Source organism: Galeopterus variegatus, unplaced genomic scaffold (genome assembly GCF_000696425.1).
Source record: "Galeopterus variegatus unplaced genomic scaffold, G_variegatus-3.0.2 Scaffold237, whole genome shotgun sequence".
NCBI lineage: Eukaryota > Metazoa > Chordata > Mammalia > Dermoptera > Cynocephalidae > Galeopterus > Galeopterus variegatus.
Genome location: NW_007726348.1, coordinates 519,253 through 536,080, shown reverse-complemented (window position 1 = coordinate 536,080; position 16,828 = coordinate 519,253). Strand labels below are relative to the sequence as shown.

At 39.3% G+C, this 16,828-nt stretch overlaps 1 protein-coding gene across 1 annotated transcript in view; it reads left to right on the top strand.

The window, feature by feature from the left end:
* Window positions 1-297: 297 nt before the first annotated feature.
* The window catches only part of NEB (nebulin), a 225,660-nt gene continuing 209,129 nt past the window's right edge, over window positions 298-16,828 (top strand). The window contains exons 1-9 of the mRNA XM_008566372.1: window positions 298-375; window positions 978-1,061; window positions 1,595-1,659; window positions 5,152-5,193; window positions 7,046-7,249; window positions 9,048-9,155; window positions 9,805-9,909; window positions 10,590-10,694; window positions 11,381-11,485. Of these exons, the coding sequence (XP_008564594.1) occupies window positions 1,624-1,659; window positions 5,152-5,193; window positions 7,046-7,249; window positions 9,048-9,155; window positions 9,805-9,909; window positions 10,590-10,694; window positions 11,381-11,485 (705 nt within the window). The 5' untranslated portion in view covers window positions 298-375; window positions 978-1,061; window positions 1,595-1,623. The remainder of the gene's footprint in view (window positions 376-977; window positions 1,062-1,594; window positions 1,660-5,151; window positions 5,194-7,045; window positions 7,250-9,047; window positions 9,156-9,804; window positions 9,910-10,589; window positions 10,695-11,380; window positions 11,486-16,828) is intronic.

Below are 16,828 nucleotides of genomic sequence, written 5' to 3'. Positions count from 1 at the left end.
CACAGTCATGCTTACATTTTCCTAAAATTTTTTTGCATGAATATGGTATTGAACGAGGCTACAGTAAATGAGAAATTAAACCTAAATTTGAACCCCAAAGGCTGGAAGTTAGGTAAAATTCCATTACACTGGAATAGTTCTAAGCAAGCAATTTGTTACCCTTTATCCTTTAGTGGAATTGATGAACAGGTGGTTTTCAGAAGATCACTCAATATATTTAGCTTCTGAAATTTGAGCAACCCAAGATCTGATTGGCTGTTCTTGCCACATGATAATTCAGAGCCCAGGCACCACGCTGGCTCTTGCCTGGGGTTCTCAGGAGGGGAGAGTTGAGAGAGGCTTTGCTGCTGACGAAATTTATTTGATAAATTGAAGGTAAGGCCAGTTTATAGCTTTTTCTGTAATATTCTTTCAGGAGATGTTCCACAGCTTCCCTTGAAGTGTTTTTCAAAGTTTTGGGTCATAACTGGGGAAATCAGTGACAGAAATGTGGCTAGGAAAGTCTGTAACCCTATTGCCCTGCTAAGGCCCTACTAATACCTGACATGTAGAGTGTGCAATTAGAGTCACGTCCTGTACTAACCAGTTATTGCTTGACTGAGTTGGAGCTCTTGTCTAACAATTTTTTTTTCTCTTTGATTTTCTCCCTAAATATATTTGTATGAAAAAGGATCTATGTTCTCCGTTCCTATATTTATCCTGTTTTACTGGGCTTCATTCGCTCAGAAGGAGTGGCAGTTTTGCTAGCTTAACAAAACCAGCCACTGCGGGGTATTGGTTTACATGGCAAACATCTTTGGGCAAAGGGACAGCTGCTCCAAGTCATCATCAACTTGCATCAAGAGTCGCACTCTCTGGCATCAAAGTGAAAGGGCCTGAGAGATACTTTCATTAGTTCCTGAATTAGAAGCTTAGTCCAAGGACCTACAATCGTATATGTGCTTCAGCCAATGCTTTCAAACGTTGTTATTTTTCAGGTTTGAGAGAGAGCTACAGAAAAGACAGGAAAAACCCGTAACAGCCAATGGTGTTCGGGAAGAAAATAACCCCATTGCCTTGAGGTATCTATTTTTCTTTTAAAATCTATACACAGATTTCTTTTTATGTGTTCTAATTTGAAGCATAAGATGTACTCATACAGCATGTTTAGAGCAGTAAAGAGAACTAAGTCAGCCCTCTTAGAATTTTGGTGCTGTGGGGAAAATTCCAACTTCTTCTGAAAGCCAAGCTGGCCTTCCTTTCACTAAAATTTTGGCTTGAAAATGTTTTTTTTTCTCCAAATGTTTGGAAATTTAAATTCTCTGTTCCTTGAGTATGAACTCCCTCACTCCCCTAACCTTAATTTACTTTTACAACTTTAACTAAATTGATCACGTGGATGTAGCAATACTCAATCCATTGCTGAGTGAATAAGGAAAAAGAAATTTAAAGCTCCACTGCTTAGACCTGTACTTTAAATGTCTTCTCTTCCTTAGCCTGCAAAAATACATGAATATGTAGAATACATTAGTTTTAAATTCTGTTTTTGTAATAAGATGATTTCTGTCCTGGGGATACAGTCTAACGTATTTTTATTTGTATGGAATATGAAAAGTTTGTAGGTGCCACTACTACTCTGGGAAAATGGCAGATGACGAAGAATATGAGGAGGTGGTGGAGGTAAGATTTAAAAAAAAAACAAACCTGTGACAGCAAAGTATTTTATGTAGTGACAATCAAAGCCGTGTAGGTGAATTAATCATTCGAAAAATACAATGTCTATTATAACCTCACAAAGAGTCATCATTAAAGCACAAGAAAGGGATATTTTATGTTCAGTTTCACTGTAATTATGTGGGATTGAAAACTGAAAGAAAATATCACTGTTTCCCACTTTTTCTTTTCTTTAAACTCTCAAAAACACAAAGTGTGGGGTGAAGGAGGGTTTCAATTTGTCTTCTGAAACTATTTTCTTCCCCAAACTTGGTGATCAAAGGAACAGGGGCCATGAGGAGAAAGTTCTGAAAACTGAACTCTGTTTCTTGGTGTCTGCATAGCCATAGAGCAATAGAACGGTCTCCTTACTCTTTGCTTCAACTAGTCTATTATCTGTAGGGCAATGTGGGCTAAATATTCAGAATATCAGAATAATCATAAATTTGAGATTATACACATATACGAGATTTTACATGTATGTATATGTGCATGCATTCACACAGACACACACACACATATAAATAAACTTATGAAGGTCAAGAGCCACAGTTGGAGCCGCTTCCCCATCAACTCCGTTATATTTATGAAGTGAACAAGACTAGCTTTTGCTTTTGAATTTTGAATTAGAACAACGACCGTAGTGCGTATCTTAAAAAATTTCCTCCTGATTATTGGTGGGCATCTGACACATTTTATAAAGTTGTTAATTGCTTGTTGTATATTTATTTTACATCACTTTGTTTTTATCATATTATGGTTTTTCCTCACCAACTCTTGCCTTTAGCTTCACATTCTAGAAATAAAATCTAAAGATTTGGGACTATAATCCATATAAATGCAGTTCCATGAATCTGAAAGTGCTTAATAATTACCAATGAATGATGATGATCTAAACGTATGAAAACCTCCAAGTGCCTTAGGCTTTGAAAAATCTGTGCTTTTTACTAAGACTGAAATTAACTATAAGACTTACCCAGAACCAAATTTAGCTGAAATTGCCAAAATTTGTCTTTGGAAAATTATTTGAGTAACCAGTCTATATTTAGATGAAGAAAATTCTATTTTATTCTACAAATAAAATTGCCTTATTACTGAAGGACATGGAAACTAAACAATGAATCTTATACAATATAACATTCAACCTCTTTGGCTTAAATGCCAATGGCCATATCTTCAATGTTCCATGTTATCACTTGTGTGCATTTTACTTATGTCCCTCGGAGTCAGAATAATCACTATCAAGCTCTAACATAATTATAAATTTAATTGTCTTCCCTATGATAATACTAGGAACACTTTTTAGCCTCCAATTTAAATATCCTTTGTCTTTCTTAAGATAATAGTGTTCATTTGTCCCAGTAATTGTCCTTGGTGCTAGAGCTGATTGATTTAACTAGATGTCATAAAAATACAGGAGGCTATTTTTAGGCATCCCATCCTTGCCATTTTGTTCCTATTACTGCTTCTGGGTCTGACTAGCAAGGGCTAAACTAATAGACTGCCTGCCACAGAGTATTGAACCAAGTTCTCTTTGACCTCAAAAAAGATCATGAGAATGGGATGGTGGCAGATTCAAGAAAATGGTCAGGGAAGCGTTCAGAAAACAGAGAGGAAGTAGCTTTAAAAATATATCTCCTAGGAATCTTGGACATCTGAAATAAGACTTTACTGTCACTCTCTACTCAAACTTAAACTTGGAAAGAAAGAGAAAGCAGCAAGGATGTACTATCTAATTAGTGGCACAGCTCTAAAAAAAAGTGAGACTTGGCATACAAGTTAATGCCAACCATTTGGATAATGTTGCCTTTTTTTATAAGTCTATTTTTAAGATATATTTACCAATGGTGAGAGCCCAGCAAAGGTAAAATTGGATGGCTTCCAAAGAGCTGCTTTTACTTGGGTGCTAAGAAGATCTGAAGTAGTTGTTAATCATTCATTTCAGCTTAATACTTCTTTTCAAGTCACTGCTGCTTTGTGTGACCAGAGAAAGGCTCCATGTGGCATCAGCAACAAACAATATTTCCTCAAATGTCCAAGTGGTATTTCTCATGTGTTGAAGTCACAAGTGTGAAAGAGCAGTCTGTCCTGCAAGGGTTTGTGATTTCTGTTGTTATGTGTAAGGACATTCAGACTGAATTAGATTTTAAATTTCGACAATAGCACAAGAACAAAGAAGACACAGGAGTGAGGGACATTAGGTAAGTTTTATCCACTTGTTACTGCGGGTGAAATAGAGCAGGTGGCCTATTGATGAAGATTAAATGATTTGAAGGGAGGCCTCTGAACCAAGGACAGAAGAAAGGCTATGGAGCGAATTTTGCATACCAGCGTTCTTCTCTTCCCCCCTTGTATATATTTTGTTGTCAAGAGATAAGAAAAATGAAGCACAAAATGTTATGTATTTTGGTGATGGAGAAATGAGCCAAATGTTTTGTTTTTACCCCTTTCTTTGTGTGCCTTGGCCTAAAGAAGCCTTTCCTTCTGTTCACCCAGTGCTGGGTGAGGCCGGGGCAGGATTCCACTCTCCTTACGCAGCTGAAACAAAATGTCAGCCAGTTCCTATCTGAGTCTATTTATTGCTGGTGAGGTCAGAAGTAGAACAAAAGTAGACTCGGCTTCAGACCCAGGCTGCACTCACCTTGGAGCCATCAGTGGCAAACTGCAGCCTCACTTTTCCACATTCTGTGATGAGGGATTTCCTTCTTTTTCCTTCCTCCATTGGCATTTATGAGTGTTCATCTCAGCGCCCTGTTTGGGACCATCGCGCTACTGTAAAGGATTCCCTGTCCCTCCAGAAGACGCTGACCACTTACTAATCAGGGCCCTTAAGAATAACTGAGATGTGAATATGCTTCTGGATCTTATTATTTCCATAATACAATCCATATTAAAAAATGTATTCACACTGGGGTTTCTGTTGTGTTTTATTGTTAGTAAACAGTGGGTTTCATCACAGTCCTCCCTGCCCAACCCACACACTCAGGATCTCGTTATTGTATTCTTTTCTCCGCAAATTCTATTTTGGGTACCATAAGAAAAACATTTGACTTGTCCCAGTAAAATAGCTGCTCGTGATTAGAAACCAGCCTCAGACACCCTTCTCATCTCGCTGCATCTCTCTGTCCAGTCTGATGGCATCACATCAGCTCTGGCTTTCCTGAAGTTTCACAAGGGAAAAATGGATCCCAAAATATGAACAGGCTTCCTCACCTAGTCGCTTCCCACAGACGTTCCAAATTGTCCAGTCTGATGGCATCACATCAGCTCTGGCTTTCCTGAAGTTTCACAAGGGAAAAATGGGTCCCAAAATATGAACAGGCTTCCTCACCTAGTCGCTTCCCACAGACGTTCCAAACCAGTTGAGCTAGTGAGGTAACCTAAGCGGTTCAGCTGGGGCAGAGGAGACGTCATGTCTGCTTCGGTTCTCATGAGGATGCCTTTGTGTTCTATTTCTAGTACTACACGGAGGAGACAATTTACGAAGAGGTGCCAGGAGAGGTAAGGCCTAGCCCACAACTGCATGAACTGCATTCTCACTAGCTCACGAAGGGCCTTCTCCTCTCTCGGCTCCCAGGGCCACAAAGATGGCTAAAGGGATTATCTGAGGGAGGATCGCTCCCCTACATGTGCCCCAAGCTGGTGGTAAAAGAATAAACATTACCTGTTTGACAGATCATTTCACTCTTATTGCTATTCAACATATTCAAGATGGTCGGAGATGGTTTCCCCACTGCTCACGTGGTGTTTTTGTGTAGATGATGCTACACGAAATTAGAGTGATGTTGGTGGCTATCATCGTTCTCTGACTACAGCAAGAGGGATGGCCTTGTCTTGTGATTGGAACTGGACCAACAGTTTCATTATGCAGAATTGTGAAGTGTAGGATACTATCTCTGCCACCATGGGTGGGGCCTCCAAGGCTTTGTTGCTTGATGATGCAATAAAATGCTACTCAGATTTTAGTACATTAGGAATTCTGAGAAAGCCATTCCCATAAATATTCCAAGTTAGAACTTTTTTTTTTCACAGTGAAATACCTCTGTCATGCTTCATTTTCTGCATGGAGCTGTTTCTCTTTGAGCATGACGAACAGTGATATGGATGGCTAACCCTGAAGCCTGCTCAGAGAGCCTGTGACTGCATGAAAACTAACATCTGTTGATGCTGTCAACTGGTTAATTTCTCATGGTCCACCATGCATTAGTAATAAGTACAGAAAGCAACCTGTTAGCAATGATCTGACAACACTAAGGAGAGTTTTCATAGACGTACAATTTTCTTATTACATTTCTCTTTTCATAATTATTGCTGGAGCTCTTCCTTTGGTTGAGGAAACGATCCTGTGAGGTGGATTGAAGACTTGGCTACTTATCTTTTTTTCTTACATACTATATTTTTAACCTTGGTTTAGACCCAAACTTTAAGTCTTAGTTTCCTCCACTACTGCCTATTGTAAGAAATGGTAATTTCCCACCTACTAGATAGATAAGACTGTTGTGAGGATAATTACCCCATTATGTTGTCATCATTATTCTTGTCCACCTAAGCATTTATTAGTGTGAATGGCATTCCAGTTCACATTAATTAACTGACTAAGCCAAGAGAATGTTAATCACTTACAACATTGATGTGATTCATTTTTTTTTAAGTTTATTTTTAAAAGTTTCTTCTTTTTCTCACACTAGGGTAGAGAATGCCTAAATGCCTGCAGATCAAGCAACCGATTTTTTCTTAGTCACTCGAGAATTAATATTAAAGTCAAGAATTTGAGTTTTCATTGTCTTAGCCTTTCATTCCACAATTTCAAGTTTGCTTTTGCTTTACCCAGACAATTTCTTTTTCTCACACTAGGGTAGAGAATGCCTAAATGCCTGCAGATCAAGCAACCGATTTTTTTCTTAGTCACTCGAGAATTAATATTAAAGTCAAGAATTTGAGTTTTCATTGTCTTAGCCTTTCATTCCACAATCTCAAGTTTGCTTTTGCTTTACCCAGACAATTTGAGAAGATTTTCAAATGTCTGAGAGTATTTTATTTTTGGTTTTTATCCTACCTCGAAGTATTTGAGTGTCTTTCTGCAAATGCAATTTTAAGGCAATGTTGCAAATTCATAAGGAGTAGCGTTTTTACTCCACACGATCTCTTAACAATCAGCATTCAGATTTATTTATGTAACATAATGTGCCTTCCTATGGATATAGCACTGGTTTCTTGCTTTGGCCTGTTTCAGGTATGAAGAAATAACACCAGGAATGTAAATCTGACTTGAAATTAGAATACTATGTAACAACATCATGGGACCACAGTTTTCACTTTCATAACAATGTTGAACTGCATGTCTAATTTTCAGACAATAACAGAAATCTATGAAACTACGACAACAAGGACAACATCTGACTATGAGCAACCAGAAACTTACAAACCAGCATTGGCACAGCCAGTACTGGAAAAGCCAGTGGAGAGGAAGAAGGTCATTCGGAAAAAAGTGGACTCTTCAAAGTTCATGACCCCCTACATTGAACACAGTCAGAAAATGCAGAATATTTTTAGTCCTGTAAGTTTCAAACAACTTTTGCTAGCCTGCTTTTATCATTCAGAAATTACTGATCTCAACCAACTCTGTTTTGTATGCTGGCTGAATTTTGTTTTCCAACCTTGTATGAAACAAAAACTTATTTGCAGAAATATAAGCTCTCTTCTTGTGACTCTTGAATTTTCCTTTCATGTGACTTATTTGCAGCATTGTAGCATCATGAAAAGTATCCTTATTGAAATTATTTTCAATAAGGCCAATTGTAAAGCATTTATTGATATTTAATCACTCTTAGTTAGCCAAGCTAGAATAATGAAATCATAAATACAGAATTGAGGACAGTTCATGGAAGCTAAATAACATATATTTAAACTAAGTCTGAGCAGAATAGCCTCTTAAGTAGACTAGCTAACAGTATGTAAAAACATCTCTAAGAGGTGAAGAATATGTTGTTTAGAAAACCAAGGTCCGACTGAGAACTCACTTGAAATTGAGGATCAGAATGTTCTACTGTATGCCAAAACAGTGGTTTTTAACCATGGCTGCACACTGGAATCCTCTGGAAGCTTTAAAACTACTGATGCTCTGGCCACTCTAGTTTGTTTGGTCTGGGGTTGCAGTCTGTGCAGGATTTTTAAAAGCTGCCCAGGTGATTCCAATGTTTAGACCAGTTTGAAAATCGCTGCTCCCAGTAGTCCCTGGTCCCTAAGTTACCATGGATAGTTCTCTAAGTTACATTGATTAGCAGCAGATTTAGCACCATTTCAGTGGATCTAATTTGTTGATTGTCCCTGATGGGCTGAGGTCTCATGAGATGGCTTGATTACACATCCTCTGGAGGCTTGAAAAAATGAAATATTACTCAGGGGTACATTGGATTATATAGGACTAAAGTCTGTCAAAAGCATATGTGTGGTGAACCAATAAATAATCATTTTTGGTTAAATGTTAACTCCTGGAGACTACTTGGTAAATTTCTAGTTCAGATCCTTGAATGACCCAAGACTTAGTTTTCTGAAAACAGGATTTTCTTGCCTCTTTTATCACTGCAGTATTAGGCAAAGATAAATTTTTTTTTTGGTCAATTTATTGCCATAAAATCTCATTAATTCAGAAGCTATGAAACTAACATTTCTGATATTCTGAGTAGAATGTTGGCAAAGGTCTATAATATTTTTAAAGTGGTTAGTAACTAAATCAATAGTATAATTTAGATTGTTGACTACTCCCCTCAAGAGTACTTTTGAAGCATTAATAATGATAAATTATGCACATTATTATTAATGTAAGAATTCATTGTGTATTTAGCAGAAATGATAAAATTACATTTCTTTACAAAATACTCCATAATTCAGACTTCCCATTAATTCAGCTGATGTTTCAGCTATTCAAACCACTGAGGTTTAGTTGCAACTCCTGAATTGAATATTTTTGCATTATATTAGCAATCAAATCTTTTCAAACTTATCTCAATTTCTATGTTTATTTTCTAAAATTATTGAGGCTCAGTCTTTTTATTCCTGTATTCAGACAGAAAAAAAAAACTTTAAAAGAATCATTTTAGGGCATTTCTAAAACAATAATCTGTAATAAATTTCTACCATCTCCAGGATTTGACTATGTTTAGGAAGAGCAATTAACAAATCTATTTTAGTTTTTGCTGAGAGTCAGGGTAGAGGACAAAAAGAAAGTGGTTATAATTGATAATTATTATAACTTTGATGATTTTTTTTTTCAATCAGATGGTGTTGAGTGCATTGCCTGAAATTTCTGTTGCTGTCTTGTTAGGTTTCAGGCTAATATCTGATATTCTTTCCAGAATAAATACAAGGAGAAGTTTGAGAAAGCAAAAGGAAAGCCATACGCCATCACAACCGATACCCCAGAACTTCGCAGAATTAAGAAAGTACAAGATCAACTCAGTGAGGTGGGCTGCATTGCTAAAATAAAGGAGAGAGACATTTCAAAAATATGCTTACCACTGGGGATTGAGGGCTCTGAATATGTGTAGAGAGAATAAGAAGCCCAATTACTGTGAGCTAGTCCAGAAATCTAGAGAAAGTGTTGGCCATAGGTTATGTTGGTGTAAATGTGAACCCAAAGACTAAAAACTTGATTTAGCAATTTAGCTACAGAAGAGACTATGAGATGGAAGCTCCAACTCACTGTGGTCCTCTACATTGCAGCACAGTGAGCCCAAGATGCAGAAGGTTAGAAATTCAGCCAGGACAGCAGACAAGCAGTAAATGCAGGTGCTCTGTGGATCTTTGAAGATCACGGTTTTCTAGCTAAAATGCAGAAACTGTACTTTATGGTGCAGACATGGAGTCATTGGATTAATGTTTTTTGGTTATAAGATATTCTTTAATAAGATTCCATGTTCTTGCCTGTCATGAACTCTAATTGTGCGTTATTTCTGCAGGTGAAGTATCGAATGGATGGCGATGTTGCTAAAACTATCTGTCATGGTGCAGACATGGAGTCATTGGATTAATGTTTTTTGGTTATAAGATATTCTTTAATAAGATTGCATGTTCTTGCCTGTCATGAACTCTAATTGTGCGTTATTTCTGCAGGTGAAGTATCGAATGGATGGCGATGTTGCTAAAACTATCTGTCACGTAGATGAAAAAGCAAAGGATATTGAACATGCAAAGAAAGTGTCACAGCAAGTCAGCAAGGTAGGGCCATGGCATGGATGGCCGAGAGACTAAATAGCATCTGCATGACCTCTGCCTTGTCTTAGAGGAGAAAACTGGACAGGCCTGATCCTACTCTTGTGTCCCCTGGACACATTGAGTGTGTACTCAATGCCCACATGCATCAGAAAGGTTGCACAGATTACTGCAGTGGCCCATAGGAGCTGTGGGTGGATTGGGGAGCCCATGATCTGCCCAAAGAGAAAGCTGCAACTCAGCTCCAGATGGTTGCTGCACAGAATGTAGTCCCAGTGCTACCAGAGTCTCTTATTTTTTTTTTAAAGAAGTTGGGGAGCTGAATTTTTGTGAGAAATTTCCAAATTTCAGATGTAGGCAACTAATTAAAAACATTTTAAAATACCATGCTAGTCAAAAGAAACATGTCTGCCAGCCAAATTGAGTCAATGACTGATAGGTTGTGACCTTTGAAATAAATCTATAGAAAATTAAAATCATGATTTAGTTCAAAAATTAGAATTTTCAAGTAAAAGCTTACTAATGTAGGAAAAGTATTATAGGATATTGACATAGTCAATGTTTTCCTAGTAACACACCATCCGCCTTTGTGAGATGACACCTCCCCCAACTCTCCCTTTATTATTTAAATCCTCATGCCCTGGGGTGAGACATCAAACCATAGGTCCTCTGCTCTTTCTGTCTAGGTTTTGTACAAGCAGAACTGGGAAGACACCAAGGATAAGTACCTGCTTCCTCCTGATGCCCCTGAGCTTGTCCAAGCCATTAAGAACACAGCCATGTTCAGTAAGGTAAGGCCTCTGCTCCATCGCCACTTCTAATTTCCTGCCACATACTTTAGAACAACACCTGGCAAGCTCTTAATTATCAAGAATACAGTTCCCCAATCTTTTTGTGAGTAGTCTTGAGACATGTGGGACTACAAGGGTGGGGCTCGGCAAGAAGGAACAGAAAGGAAAGCTGTTGGGCAGCGTGGAGGAGAGAGTCCTTTGGGACCCTGAACAACCTGGGGAGAATGCATATGGGGAGACTGAAGATGCTGCTAAGAACCAGTTGAGAGATCTATAAAGTAGTATTTCAAATTTTTTCTGTAGACCTGTGCTACACTTTGGATATCCCTGGATATCACTCTTACTAGAGGTTCATTTTGTGACAGAAAATATGGGAAATGTTTCCTGGTTCCTTACACTTGTGTTAGCACTTGCTGCAGGGGCAGGTAAAGCCACAGAGAGGAAAAGCAACAAAATCAGGCACATTGGTCCCTCTGAAAATAAGACTTATCAGGAGAAGCAGGACGAGCTGTTAATGAAAATGACTTGGGTTGGATGGAAAGGGGGAGATCATCTGTGAATTTCTTTTACCTTTGCTCTCAACTTGACCTTGGTTGTGTATGCCATTGGGGGATGAATTCAAAATAATGTATTTTATGTAAATTCAGTTTCCCTTTCTCATTACTATTCACTCTTTTCTGATTTAGAAACTGTACACTGAAGACTGGGATGCAGACAAAAGTTTGTTTTACCCATATCACGATAGCCCGGAACTGAGGAGGGTTGCCCAAGCCCAGAAAGCTCTCAGCGATGTAAGTGAAGTGCAGTCAGCACCACCTGGCAGTGCAGAGTCAGGGGACCTTGAACTAAGCTTCTGTCCACATGTTTATTGCAAGTCTTCTTTAAAAAAGACTAAATGCCATTATTACAGAGAAGTACAGCTAGAACAATGATAATTTATGATGTCTAGTTTAAATTAAATATCATTTATACTTCATATTAGATATAATTTAGTTCAATCCCTTCTTCTTAATGGTGATGAACCTGAGTCTAAGGTCACATAGGCAGCTGGTGATAGAGCCCAGACTTGTGATCTTAGCACAGTGTTCTTCCCATTGGAGTGTGAATCCTTCTTTCCCCTTGGCTCTGGCTGAAGTTGTTCTGTGACAAGGGTGTGTCATTTTAAAAACATCTATGGAGTCACAGCCACCTTCCCAAATCTATTAAGTAAACAATATTATTCAAGGGCTTTGCTTTGCCATCCTAATCATCAAGTCTGAATTGTGGCATCTTCCTTTTCCTTCATGGGGGAGTTGACTGGTGCACTTGTTGAAACATGCTCTGATACCACAAAAAGCTCTTGCCATGGGTGTACATAGAGGATATTTCAGAGTTTTCAACAATCAACAGTCCCACTTGCCAGAATTTTAGTGTCCTAGACCTTGAGAACTGTATAGTAGAGGAGCCTAAAAGGCCTAATAGAGTCCTTAGGGTTGAAGCCAGCAGCAGCAACAGAGAGCCCCACTCAGGCCTAGCCCTTCCCCTTGCTTTGAGGTACTTCATTTCTTTCTCCCCTTGACTTGCTGGAGGCCATATTGAAAATCCAAAGACTGCTGTTCCAGTTTTCAGCAAAGCACTGTATTATAAAATGACAAGTTATTTGGCATTTAATTGACAGCTATACCCCTGGAACCTCTTATACTCGTAGGGATTTAACAAGCCAGTTGAGACTTATTGGGATTTATTTCCAATGGATCCTAGGATCCCATCTTGCTCCGAACTGAAATTATGCATACTCTTGATGGTGTCTTCAACTTTTGAGGTCTAATTTTTATTCCCTCTTACTTAAGATCCCCTGCAAGTTTAGTGGACATATGAGGTTACTTCAAAAAATTCATGGAAAGATTTATATTATCTTTTAATTCTATTTTCCATAAACTTTTTGAAGTAGCCTTATATTTTTATCTTACTTTCCATGTAATTGGTTAAAATATTGCACAGATATAATCTTTTCTTTCCATAGCGGTGGTTAGAAAATAAAGAAGGCATAAGAAATTTTGAAGCCTTCTGGTACATGGTACTGATTTTAGTGTGTAGGTAACTCCTGCCTATCTTTCAAGATTTTGGGTTCTATGTCTAATGGATTCATAATATTGTTGTGTGGCCTCTATCAAGTGATCAATAGTTTTTATGAAAAGTTCATTGTGCATGCATACCTGGCAGGATAGAAAAGTACTACAAGAAGTTTTTATCCTTCCCCCTGAGGATTTGTCACCAGGTTGGTAAGATGAAAGTGCTATATATGACACAATAAGACAGAATTTAAAAATGAAACAAAACAAAACACAACCCAACAGTGTAGTACTTGCTATGAGAACGACAGGATGCACGTGGGTACTCAGAGAAGGCTGTGTGAAGGCGGTGATCCCGAGGGGGTGGGTCATGATGAAGAAGAAGGCATTGCAAGTTGAGGGAGAACTTGAATGCAGGGACAGAGGTGAAATGAGTCTAGAGTGTTAGGGGACAAAGCAAGTGAATGATATGGGTGTCTAGTCCATGAGAATGCTGGCAGCGGGACATTGGAAACCAGACAAAATAGCTTTGACGTGATACAACAGGCCGTAAGAGACACTGTCAGAGTCTGGAGAGGAAAATAGTATAAAATAGAATTTGGAGGAATTTTGATGGCAATATGGTGGATTGGGACTAGAAAAAACTGGAAATCATAACTTGTAGAAGATAATTTTAGTAAAATAGGTGGATGAGAGGGATGATTAGGGCAAAGGAGAGGAAGAAAGAAGTCTGAAGGTAATGTGTATTAATAAGTGCTAATGACATTGGATGTTGGAGAGCAAGGAGCCATAGAGGAGTTTGTAACCATAGACTGGTAGTCTGGTTGAATAGGGTGCAGTTGGTAAAACTGTATTAATGGAGACAGAAATAGAGTTGTGATAATGGAAGGAACATTCAGATCAAGGCATCCTATGGATAAATTAGAAATATAGTACCATTGCATAGTGTGTTATCAGTATAGTGCTGATGTGAGAATAGTGCTGCTGTCTGAATACTGCTGGTATCAGAATAGTTCCTATGTCAGTATAGGGTGTGAAATTAGTTTCACTAATTAAGAAATTAGTAGAAATTAGTATTCGAGAGTCATCAGAGCAAAAGTGTTAGCTGAAGACATGAAAATGTATGAACAAGACAAAGGAGTGCGCCGCCAAGGGCAGCGTTTTGAAGGACACCACACAGAGCATCTGGAAAGAAGCCAGTGAAAGGATGAGGGAACAAACACAGAAGCTGAAGGGGAACCAGGAAATTCCATGACACGTGAGCCTAGGGAGAGGTTTCCAAGAAGACACTTAATCTCCCAATGTCTCTCTTTATCCATAAAATGGAGAGATGAGGATTACTGCCATGCCACTCTAGTGCTATAGATTTTGAACAGTTAAATCTTGCCACAGTTTTTGAGATATCACAGTAGAAGATGTAATGGAGGAGAATATACAATAATGAAGTAAAATCTTCCCCTTCTTCCTCAAAAAGACTTGGCAGTTAAGGCATAGCTTTTATTTTTACTGAAGACCAAGTATGCACTAAGTATCAGATTACTGACATGCCTATTAATACTGCTGTCGGCACCGTGGACTTCTACAGCTATTGGGCACGGAGCCTTGAGCAAGCTGTTAGTCACAGAACATACTACTGGATAGGCATGTAGATTTCTAGCTAAGGTCTTTCATCTAGAGGCTCCTAGTCCCTCTCCCGTACCCTCTTTCTGTGTCCCTCTTAACCCTACGTATCATGTTTTCCTTATTAACTAAGACAAAATACTTTGCAAACACTGAGAGTCTTTAAGCTGATCCAGAGTTCAGAGTTCTAACTAGACAGAATTCTGAACAAGGTTGCTGACAATTTAGGATTTCTAGATCTGATTTCTCTGAAACTTCTTGACAGGATGTCATACTTAATAAGCATTTCTCTTGTTTGCACATTGCTTTCACCCTAGGGACTTAGCCAGCCATTGAAAATTCTCATTGCCCTATGCCTAAAATAAAGTCTGCATTTACTTAAAAACATTAAGTAGTAGAATTTATATAAATATATTTTTAAATCTGCTTTTTGTATCCCAATTGATTTAATGCTCATGAAAGATTTCGTTATGGGTGCTATGTAGAAATTATTAGAATAAGACACAGTTAGGCTTGGTTAAAGCATGAAGATGATTGCAACCTTGGAATTACCCAGATTTTTAAATCTGCTTTTTGTATCCCAATTGATTTAATGCTCATGAAAGATTTCGTTATGGGCGCTATGTAGAAATTATTAGAATAAGACACAGTTAGGCTTGGTTAAAGCATGAAGATGATTGCAACCTTGGAATTACCCAGCTCTTTTACTTTATAAATAAGAACACTGCCATATGGAAGGAAAAACAATCTATAGACATCTCACAGTTGTGTAGTGGAAGAGTTGGGAGGATGACTCTCCTCTTCAGATCTCCATGGCCTCAGTGTGTAAAACACACACTCAGAAATCAGTCATTGAACCTTTGCTCTGGTCAGGTACTATGCAGCCCACAAGGGTTCCCAGTGAAAGGACATGTCTTCTGCCATCCCGGAGATCACAGTCCACGGGGGGGGCAGACATGTAAACAACCTGTTACAGTGTCATCTGATAACTCTTTTATAGGAGATAAGGGCCACGTCAAGTGAGGTCCCAGGAGAAGGTCATCACATCTGCCTCAGGACTCACGGAGGGCTCGGGAGGGGAAGTCACACTTGTCCCAAGACATGGAGAAGGAGCAGCAGGTTGCAGACATGGACAGAGGGTGGAGTTGGGGCATTTCAGGAAAGGGGAACAGCATGAGGTCCTGAGGTATTTGAGGGCTTTGTGTGTCTGGGGACCCATGAATAGTTCTACATTGTTGGAGGCAGAGTCAAGATTGGTAGGAGAAAAAGCCGGAAGAGTCAGTAATCAAGAAAGAAAGGAGAGCTAGAGTGCATGACTCATGGACATCATACCTATGTCATGGTAATAGAAGCTATATATGGGCTGAAGGAAAGGAGCTAAGGAAGAGGGAGATTTTTATTTTTTTTCCTTTTTTGTCTTTTTTCGTGTCCGGCAACGGATCGCAACCCTCAGTGTCACACCCGTACCGGACCGGGACCGGCAACGGGATCGCAACCCTCGGTGCTGCGCCCGCACCTCGCTCAGCCAGTGAGCAAGAACTGGTCTGTATGTGGGATCTGAACCCTTGGCAGGAGCGCCGCTGCCCGGGGGAAGAGGGAGATATTGAAGCTGTGGGAAAAAGTAGGGATGACCAATAGAGCCAGGTACAAAGGGCGACTGCAGGGAACAATGCCCTGGGTGCTGGAGTCATGCAATGCAAGGGATGTGCCTCCTCTGGGCCAGGGAGTGAGTGGGAGAGCCAGGGATGAGTACAGAGAAAGATAAAGGTGGCCTGTCCTTACTCTAGAAAAGAGGAAGCTGAGAGTAAGATGGAGTTTACTGGAGACTTAAGCACAGTGTTGGGGTGTTGGACCAGCCACTGGGAGTAGGGACTGACCAGAGACACATAATGGGAAGATCAATCTTCATTGAAGGCAACGTGGTGATTGGATACCATAAAGTGACAGAGCATGGGCACAGAGCCCCAAGCAAGCTGTTGTTCACAGAACATACAACTGCCCAGGCCCATAGCTTCCAAGCTAAGTACTTGTGTTCATAGGCTCCCTCTCCTGTACTTCCTTCCTCTGTCCTTCTCAACCCTGCTTACCATGTTATCATTGCCCAGTTTGTAGAGGTGTGTAATTTTCTTCAGCACACTTGGCACCCTGGGTATAAGATCAGAGGCAGTATGTAGTGGAGTTGATCCAAAGCTGGGGGTTTGTTAAGTGGGTGTGATGACAAGACGTTGGGAGTTGAGGATGCTGGTGAGAAGAATAATTGCAATTGCGAATCATGGCATGGAAATGACTGGAAGGAAACAGATCTAGAAACAAGAGTCTTGGAGAAGAGGGAAGACTCAAAGAAACAGAAATCACTAGCAATACTACGAACAAAAGCTTGTAACATCTAGAAGAATAAATTATGTTGCCATGGTACACTAAAACTTAAGACTTCAAACAAAGATGAAAACAATCTTTTTAAAA